Source organism: Capsicum annuum, chromosome 6 (genome assembly GCF_002878395.1).
Source record: "Capsicum annuum cultivar UCD-10X-F1 chromosome 6, UCD10Xv1.1, whole genome shotgun sequence".
NCBI lineage: Eukaryota > Viridiplantae > Streptophyta > Magnoliopsida > Solanales > Solanaceae > Capsicum > Capsicum annuum.
Genome location: NC_061116.1, coordinates 172,302,362 through 172,312,030, shown reverse-complemented (window position 1 = coordinate 172,312,030; position 9,669 = coordinate 172,302,362). Strand labels below are relative to the sequence as shown.

The 9,669-nt window shown below is 36.0% G+C and overlaps 2 protein-coding genes across 2 annotated transcripts; one reads left to right on the top strand and one right to left on the bottom strand.

Annotated features, from left to right (window-relative positions):
• Positions 1-611: 611 nt before the first annotated feature.
• LOC124899556 (uncharacterized protein At4g04775-like) lies at positions 612-1,144 on the top strand. The gene is made up of 2 exons (XM_047414462.1): positions 612-737; positions 815-1,144. Exons 1-2 carry the CDS (start codon positions 612-614, stop codon positions 1,142-1,144), a joined length of 456 nt encoding a protein of 151 aa, XP_047270418.1.
• A 2,556-nt stretch (positions 1,145-3,700) lies between these two features.
• On the bottom strand, positions 3,701-5,784 carry LOC124899555. The gene is made up of 4 exons (XM_047414461.1): positions 5,698-5,784; positions 5,108-5,426; positions 3,901-4,907; positions 3,701-3,814 (listed from the first exon to the last, which is right to left on the bottom strand). The coding sequence occupies exons 1-4, from the start codon at positions 5,782-5,784 to the stop codon at positions 3,701-3,703; spliced, it is 1,527 nt and encodes a 508-aa protein (XP_047270417.1).
• Between the last annotated feature and the right edge of the window lie 3,885 nt (positions 5,785-9,669).

Here is a 9,669-nt window from a genome sequence, read left to right as displayed (position 1 = left end):
GTTTCGTTGCTCCAGCTTGGGGAATGCTGGATGCATCTGTTGTTGAAGATGAGATGGCAATGGTGCAGCAGAATGGCGAGGAAGTTGTGACATATTAGGAACTTGAGAGGTTTGTGGTAAAGAGATTGGTGTGGCTTGAGTACCAATATGTCCTTTATGCTGCTGCACTGACTGCAATGGATTACATCATCATATAAAGTACTTGATTGTGAAATCTTTGGGGAAAAAATATAGGTCAAACCCATCAATAGCCCCTCAAACTTGTCTCTAAAATTCACTTAGGCTCCTAAACTAAGGCTTGTACCTATCAAACCCCTAAACTACCCAATTTTATTCCTATTGGGCATTTTTTGCCCAAATGGCATTGCGCGTACTGTGCAACCGCCTGAGGCGCGTGAAAACTAAAAAAATTGTCCATGTGGCAAAAGTTAACGTTAAATAACGTTACTTTTGTCATTCCCTTCAATTTTCCCTTTTTTAACCTAAATTTACTCTTCTTCTTTTTACATTCTCTCCTCCATAGATGAGTTCTCATCAACTTCTCTCATCTCACTATCAAAGTTATCTCCCAATTTCTCTTAAATCATTTTTTTCTCTCATTTTCGATGAGAATGTCGAAAAATTCCGTCCATATTGATGTTCCCGATTTGTGTTACTGTTCCGAATTTTTTCCTTTAAGAACTTCAAGGACTCCTTCAAATCCGGGTCGTAGATTTTTTGGATGTAAAGTTCCAAAGGTTTGTATCATTTTCACAGATTTTAATTATTATTTTTTTGGTATTTTTTTTATTATTCTATTGTTATTTCATTTTAGGAAAATTGTGGATGTGGGTACTTTAGATGGATTGATCCAAAACCTTCAATATCTGTGCATCAATATCCTGAGGTAGAATCGAGCTTAATGATTAGGTGCAAAGATGGTGAAAATTCGTGTGATCGATTGAAGCAAAAGCTCAAAGACGTTGAACAAGAGAGGGACACTTTGTGTGAGAAATTGAAAGATAGTGAAGGAAAGTTGATTGCATTGAGGCAAAAACTCAAAAAAGTTAAACTTGAAAGGGAATGTGCTAAGCTCAAATTAAATAGACTTGTTCTACTTCTTCTCATTATTCTAACTGTAAAGTGGTTCTTTAATATGGTGTAAGGTGTAGTAGTTAAGTTTGCCCATTAAATAGGCAATTGGATATTGTAACAGTTAGTTTGTAGTAGTTATTTCGTTAGTTTGTAGTAGTAGTAGTTTGTAGTAGTTGTTTGTTCAGTTTGTAGTTGGCCTAGTTTGTAGTAGTTGTTTGGTTTGTTTGTCGCAGTTGTTTGAATGAATTGACATATTTTTGTATGACTATTCCATTGTCAATTGGCTACTTTGTGTCTACTTGTGTAGCTACTGAAGGTATTACCATACAACCTATTTGTAACTACTGAAGGTTATGATAAAAATGAATTATATTACAAGTGCAAGCAGCTGGATATCATATTAACACAACTCAAGATTGAGCTAAAAACTGCATATATGATTAAAGGTGTTCAAAGAAGGCTCAACATTGAGCAGAATAGTTCTACTGCAGCATACACTAAAATCATTAATTCCTGCCTAAGAAAAAGTTATTCAAAAACTAGTAACACAATTTGTTCAAAGACATTATCCCTCATTACAGTGCAAATCATTTCTAAATGAACTGCTTCTTTGAAGATCCAATTGATGAAGAAGACTTGGCTGCTTCCATTTTTTTTCTTATTTGCTTTCATTTGTTGCAATTGTGTGCTGGTGACTGCATCTTTTCCATTCCACTTTAGGACACTAGGTTTAAAACCAATATCTATATTGGTTGGTGAAGCACTCCTTAAATTTATACCTCCATAAAGGACCCTCTCACTTGATGTACCTGACTGCAAAATTAGACAAAATTGTAAGACAGTGAACATTAAAAACTTGAATGAAAATATTAGGGCAAACATTATTATAGGTAAATAATGAGACAAAAATAAATACATTGTACACGTGGGTTCCAGTTGCTGGATCAGAGTAAACACCAAAACCAGTTGCAGGCCTTTTGTATCCAGTAGCAGCAGCAAATGAGGTAGCATTGTATGACCTCTTGTTGGTCGGCAAGGGTGGTACTTGACTGAAAGAAACATTTCTTCCACTTTCAAATGGGGTCCCTCTTGCATTGGCTATTTTTCTTGGCAATCCCTACCACTCCCTTCTTGACCTCTACCAATTCCTCCTTCACCCCCCCTATCACCACCAAATTGACCATTACAGAACCACCATCCCTACCAGAACAACCTTTACCTATACCAGCAGCACCTTGACCTCTACCAATTCCTCTTTCACCTCCCCTATCAGCACCAAATTGACTAGTACCAGAACCACCATCCCTACTAGAATAACCTTTACCTCTACCAGTAGCACCTTTACCTCTACCAGCAACACCTTGACCTCTACCAGCCACACTTGACACCTCCTTTGAGGTGCTCTTGGCACAGCAGCTGTGTCAGCACAAATAGATCCTGATTGACTGGATTGTGTAGTTGAATATGTATGAAAAGTGGAGCTTGACTGTGAATAAATGCAACACAATATTTTTAACATTTTTCAATAATAATATTAAGCAGGACAAAAAATAATAATATTAAGCAGGACAAAATTATTAAGGCAGCAGAACATATATAACTTACTCTTGTCTGACTTTGAGTGTAGGTATGTCTTGCCATTGCACTAGTGTCATCACAAATAGAACTTGATTGTGGTGGTGGTCAATTCCATGAAGCTTCAGGCTGACAGCTAGGTTGACTACTATTACTGCTCCCCATTCCATTCTAACATACAAACAGAAATATAAAAAGCTAAGAAATATGTTAAATTTACAAACTATTATGAAATTCATTTAAGGCTTACCATTTTGGCACACACAGTCTTGTTATGGCCAACTTGCTTGCACCTTGAACAAGTGATCTTGACACCTTTTTTTGAGAGTTTGTCACACTTTTTTGGCTCATCTTTCTTCTTTCTTCTGTTCTTGCCAGATCTGCCTGGCATCTTTCTTGGTTTTGGAGGTTCAATTGATGGGTTTTTTATTTTCGGCCACATTTTCATATTGGTAATTGGTTGAATGAAATGGCTATAAGACTTAAGAAAGGTTTATTTCTTATACCAGTGCTCTACATGCTGATCAGGATCTACATTCAAGTAATAATAAGAACAAATGGCATGAGGACAAGGAATACCTCTTAACATCCATAACCTACAATCATAATACTTCTTGTCCAAGTGAACAACAAATGTGTAACCCCCATCCTCAATTTAAAAACCATTAACTCTATTCCATAGAACTCTACACTTATTTGAATATTCCTTGTTAGCTTCTAAAATAGTTCTTGTCATAGGTGCAATGTCTGAAATTCATGTTTCTGCAAATTTAATCATATCTACATATCTATTCATCAGTTGATGTCTGATATCCTCTAACATTGTGATTATGGACTTATGTCTAGCAGCTAAGATTCAAGAATTGAAAGTCTCACACATGTTATTTTCTACAATATCACATTTGGAATGTGTTTTGAAATATGCCCTACACCAAGAAGTAAGAGGATTAATCAACATGTCCTCAGTTATTTCTTTCTTACCTAGCCTTGACATTGCTTGCATCTCCTCTCTAAACTTTACTTCAAAGCTTGCTTTTGCACATCTCCAAAACTATTTTCTTCTCTCTTCTCCTCTCCAGTGCACATGCCAATTGCTCCAAATATGTCTAGCACATATTCTTCTCTCAGCATTTGGTAGCAAATACATCAAAACAGGAACAAGACCCTGTAATAAGTATTAAGTATTATTAAAACAGAAATATTATTGGAAAATAAAGTCAAGTAATGAGAAAAATAATTAAGTGGTGGTACCTTTTGTTGGTCTGATATTACAGTAAAGCCTTCACCAGTTCTCAGATTTAGATCTGCAATTAGATACCTTAAGAACCAGTCCCAGCTATGTTTTGTTTCAGTATCCACAACTGCCCATACAATAGGATATATTTGGTTGTTGCCATTTTTCCCCACAGCAACCAACAACTCACCCTTACAAGCTCCTTTGAGAAAGCATCCATCAAAACCAATAATTTTTCTACATCCATCTAACCATCCTTGCTTGAAGGCATGAAAGCACACATAGAAATATACAAAGAGGTTCTTTCCTGATTCAGTTTCTTTGTCAATTTTTATCCAACAAGAACTTCCAGGATTTGTTGTCTTGATCATATCTGTATAGTCACATAATCTGGCAAATTCTAGCTTCCAATCTCTCATATTCGCCCTTATAACAATCTGTTTAGCCCTATAACAAATAGTTTTACCTACATAAAGACCCAACACCTCTCTTACTAAATCCTGAATTTCCCAAATCCTAATGTATAATTGAGAAACTATTCTGTCCTTGAACTTTCTAGCAACCAGCTTTGAATCACATATCTTGTTCTTGTTTAGAGGTATACATTTGTGAATAGGGTTATAGTTCTTAACAATAAAATCACCTGAATCCCTATTAGTAGAAGCAAATAGCAACCAGTTGCAATTAGCTGCAATGCATTTCACCCTTATTCTATGTTTTTCATTAGGTTTTAACTTCACTTGCCTTCTATACTCTACAGCATAATCTGCAACAGCTTTTCTAAACTGATTTGCACCCACAAAAATTATTCCAAGCTCAAACACAGAAAACTCACAATTTTCATCATACCTAGTTTTCTTGCTTCTCCTTCTTCTAGGTAGATCTACTCCTTTAACAGCATCTACATCTATCTCTTCACTATCTTCACTCCAACAATCAGAACTATCAATATATTCCTCATCTCCACTCAACTTTCTAGAATATTTGATAGCCTTACTTTTACCAATATCCCCAAAGCCTCTATCTACACAACCAACAACTCCCACAGGTACTACTTCAGTTTCAACAACTTTTTTTTTTGCTTTTTTGTTTCTTTCTTTGTTGATGGCTTTTTTTCCCTTCTTTCTTATCTAAAAGCCCTTAAATCCTCATCAATATCTGAGCCATCTTCGGAAGAAATATCTCCAAGATCTGAATCACTACTCAAATAATCTGATAACTCACTTGCTAGCCTATTAACATCTTCTACATTAATGTCTTCTACATCAGCCTCATCACCTCCTTCTACACCAAAATCTTCTAGGTTAATATATTCTACATGGATATCTTCTACATTATTCTCATCACCCCCTTGTACACCAATATCTTCTACATCAGCCTCATCACCTCCTTGTATACCAACATCTTCTACATCAGCCTCATCACCTCTTTGTACACCAACATCTTCTACATCAGCCTTTCTCTCTTCCTCTACTCCAACAGATTCCTTCTCTATGTTAGCATTATCACCAACACCAACACTTTCTCTTTCTAGGTCTGCACACTAAATAATATCAGGTCCAGGTAAAAAAACCATTAGGACCATCAGGGTCAAGAATTGGTTCATCTAAAATATGATAGACATAAAAATCAATAGAGTCCTCATGTTTTAAATCTTTAACTAATTCATAGAGATGTCTGTCACTTTTAACCAACTTGAACTGATTAGTTACTACATCTTGATAATAAAACCCCCTAACAGCTTCATACCGTAATTCTTTAGTATAAAATAACAATTCTAGTATGGAAAAGTGGTCCTTGTCAATGTACCTTACCTCTGGCACACAACTTGCAATATATGTAGGGACACTCGTATTGGAAAAGGATCCCCCATGGTGCAATTTTGTGAAAATTATCTCCATTTATTACGTCACCTGTGACAAAGGGTAAAAATTCAAAGTTACTTAACGGAATGGCCACGGAATATACCCAAAGTACACATCAATAAGCTAAAAGATACAACCTTTAATGCATGTTAAGTAAGGAGACGGAATATTCCCAAAATCATAGGCGTAACAGTGATTTCAAAATCCTAAAAACTACAATATGCTAAAATTCAACAAAATTTAACAAATACAAATCATAAGAACACTTACACCAGGAAGATCTACACCAGGAAGATCTGAGGAAAACCCCCAAATTTGTCCTTCGATTTGTGTGAAAATTTGGTTAATTTAAGGTTAATTTAGGGTTATGAAGAGCGAGAGTTAACGGGGAGAGAGAGAAAGACTTTCGTGGAATGAGATTTTCTTCCATTTAAAATTAAAATGTATTAAGTATATGTGGAGTTAGTTTATACGCGTGGAGGGTTTTAAGTGGAATAACTTTCCACATCAGCGGCGTTTGGAGACACGCCCCTGGAAGCTGATGAGATGTGGGCAAAAAATGCTTAATTGTAACCAAATTGAGGGGTTTAGGAGTTTAATAGGTACAAGCCTTAGTTTAGGGGTCTAAATGAATTTTAGGGACAAGTTTGAGGGGCTATACCAAAAATATAAGAGATATGACACGTTAATTATCAGTTCATCTGTATTTTTACATTGACGACAAAAACAAATAGTATATGTCAGTGACAACACAAAGAAAATTTTGCTCATAATTAATAAGAAAATACCCCTAATTATTATAAATTTAAAATTTATAATAATCAGGGATATTTTAGTAAAATTATCCGTTATTATACAGTATCATACTATCAAACCAAATAAAAAAACTGTTATTAAACAACCATGAATAATACAGTCTATCCAAACATTATATTGTACTATACTATACAATAATATACTATATCATACTATACCGTACATTATAAAATCATGCCAAACATAGCGTAAGTGTGTAGTACTACAATATGGTTCATTGACAAACTTGTCGCTTAACTGTTTAAAGACGAGGTTTAGCACCACCCGACATACGACTTTTCACTCACATTCACTTTTTAAACCACATTCATGAAATCCTTTTATTTGTTAGGTCAGGGAATAAATTATGTAGGGCAACATTAAGGAAACGTTGGCAGAAGGAAAATCACTATTAGAAATAGAGGTTTTTCCATTATATTTAATGAAAAATTTATTTTATGAAATATGATTTTCACCGGAGTAATTCACTGAAACAATATATGGTGGGAATATATTTTCCTTGAAACATCTGAAAACTTTCTAATTTTACACTATTATTTATTTTCACTGATTCAATTAAAATATTTGTGGAAATAGTCATAATTTTCAGTAGGAAATTAATGAGGAAATAGTTATTTTTTAATAGTCAATATTTATTCATGCGAAATGTTCTCCTAAAGAATATTTTCATAGAAAATAAGTGATTTATTATTATTTGGTAAGTTAGTAAAAAAAGTATTTTTGAGCCGGAGGTCTATCAGAAATAATCTCTCTATCTCATTTTTGAGGTAGTGATATAACTGCGTACACTTACCCTTCTCAGACCCCACTTGATGAGAATATACTGGGTATGTTGTTATTGTTAGTAAAAAATATTATTTCAAAAGCATCAAAATGTAATATATTTAGCAAACTATGATGGGGTTGGATAGGCTGGGGAGCGGGGATCAGATACGGATAGAACTTGACAATATCAGGTTCATATCTCTCAGTAATTTGAACATAACGAACTTTCATTATTTAAAACTAGTCTGATTTTTAAAAAGATATAATAAGGAAGGTATGCGTATGTTATGAACCAATTGTCCCACATTGGAAAAATAGAGAAATGCTAAGGGGTTTATAGGTCAAATAGGTTCTTCCACCTATTAGACTAGTCTTTTGGGTTGGGCTCTCCCGCTTGGTTTATAACATTGGTGCTTTCATTGAGAGTCTCACGTGTTGGGCCGTGACCCGGAGTGGTGGCCTGCGCGCTAGGAGTGGTGGCCTGGACCCAAGAGGGGTGCCAGCCGTGACACACGAGGATTGATCCACGTGTGGGGAGCCGCGCGTTGGGCCGTGACTCGTAGTGGTGGCCTGTGTGCCAGTAATGGTGGCTTGGACCCAAGAAGAGTGCCAGCCATGACCAACTGGGCATTAGCCGTGATCAACAAGGATCGATCCACGTGTGGAGCAACGACTCGGAGTGGTGGCTTGAACCCAAGAGGGGTGCTAGCCGTGTGACCAACGAGGTCGTTGGTTCTTAAGCGGACGCGATTGTTATGAATCAATTGTCCCACATTGAAAAAATAGAGAAATGCTAAGGGTTTATAGGCTAAATGAGTTCTCCCACCTATTAGACTAGTCTTTTGGGTTGGGCTCTCCCGTTTGGTTTATAACATTGGTGTTTTCATTGAGAGTTCCACGCGTTGGGCCGAGACTCGGAGTGATGGCCTGGACCCAAAAGGGGTGCCAGCCGTGACCAACTGGGCGTAGCCGAGACCAACGAGGCTCGATCCACGTGTGGGGAGCCGTGCGTTGGGTCGTGACTCGTAGTGGTGGCATGTGTGCCAGTAGTGGTGGCCTGGACCCAAGAGGGGTGCCAGCCGTGACCAACTGGGCATAACCGTGACCAACGAGGATTGATCCACGCGTGGAGCCACGACTTGGAGTGGTGGCCTGTGCGCCAGGAGTGGTGGCCTGGACCTAAGAGGGGTTCCAACCGTGACCAATTGGGCTCAGTCGTGACCAACGAGGTCATTGGTTCTCAAGTGGAGACGATTGTTATGAATCAATTATCCCATATTGGAAAAATAGAGAAATGCTAAGGGGTTTATAGGCGAAATGGGTTCTCCCACCTATTAGACTAATCTTTTGGGTTGGGGTCTCCCGTTTGGTTTATAACAGTGTAACATCTAAAATCAAAAGGAAATTAAGTGTCTTATGAAAGTAAATCTAAAGAAAGTTCTTTGATATATTATCTTTAGATATTATCTCTAAATGGATGAACGTGATTATATGGAATAGTTACTGCAGTTTGTCACAAAGTTGATTTGAAGTGAACAGCCATCTTGCGGGTCGTGGGTTTCATTTGAATCAGAAGAAGTTTCAACCATGAAAATTGTCCATGAAATTCTAAATTTATTGGATAGAATTATCTGATATTTATTGTTAGTGGAAACTGAAAAAATATCTTATAAATTTAGTCAAGGTGTGAAAAAATTAGTCCGAACAATACAATTTTAAAAAAAGAAAGAAAAAAGAAAAAGACATTGTCCATGAGAATGGGGTTAAAGATGAACGGTAGGCTGATATACAAATAAAGTTAAAGATGAACGGTAGGCTGAAATACAATTTTTATTGGATCATTAAAAGCATCCTTAGGCTCGTTTATAATGAATAGTAGTCAATTAATAGGATCGATTGAGCGTTAGGCAAACATGGGCGTGATTAAGAAATAACTGTAATGTTCATTCCTACTCTCCTGTCCGGTTTTACCTGTCACATTTTGATTTAATATACCTATTAAAAAAATAATTAATAATATAACTATTTTATCCTAACACCTATATTAAATGATGCTTATATTATAGCTTGAAATTAATTTAGAAAAAAATAATTAATGTTAAGGGTAAAATAGAAAAAAAAAAATTACCTTCTCTTGATATGTCAAAATAACAAGTAAAAGTAGAAATTCAATTATGAAATTTGTGACAAGCGAAAGTGAACGAAGAGAGTATATCCAATGAATATCATTAATATGGGTAAAGGATAAAATAGTAAAAATTTATCATCTAATTTATAATTTTCTAATCACTACGTAAAATGAAATGTACCCAATTAAAATGGGACTGTGGTAGTATTAAT

Coding starts and splice junctions, on each gene's coding strand:
- LOC124899556 (XM_047414462.1), top strand. CDS start 612: ATGTCGAAAAATTCCGTCCATATTGATGTTCCCGATTTGTGTTACTGT. Junction 738..814: donor TTGGATGTAAAGTTCCAAAG/GTTTGTATCATT, acceptor ATTTCATTTTAG/GAAAATTGTGGATGTGGGTA.
- LOC124899555 (XM_047414461.1), bottom strand. CDS start 5,784: ATGGAGATAATTTTCACAAAATTGCACCATGGGGGATCCTTTTCCAAT. Junction 5,427..5,697: donor TTGCAAGTTGTGTGCCAGAG/GTAAGGTACATT, acceptor GATATTATTTAG/TGTGCAGACCTAGAAAGAGA. Junction 3,815..3,900: donor TAATATCAGACCAACAAAAG/GTACCACCACTT, acceptor TACTTATTACAG/GGTCTTGTTCCTGTTTTGAT.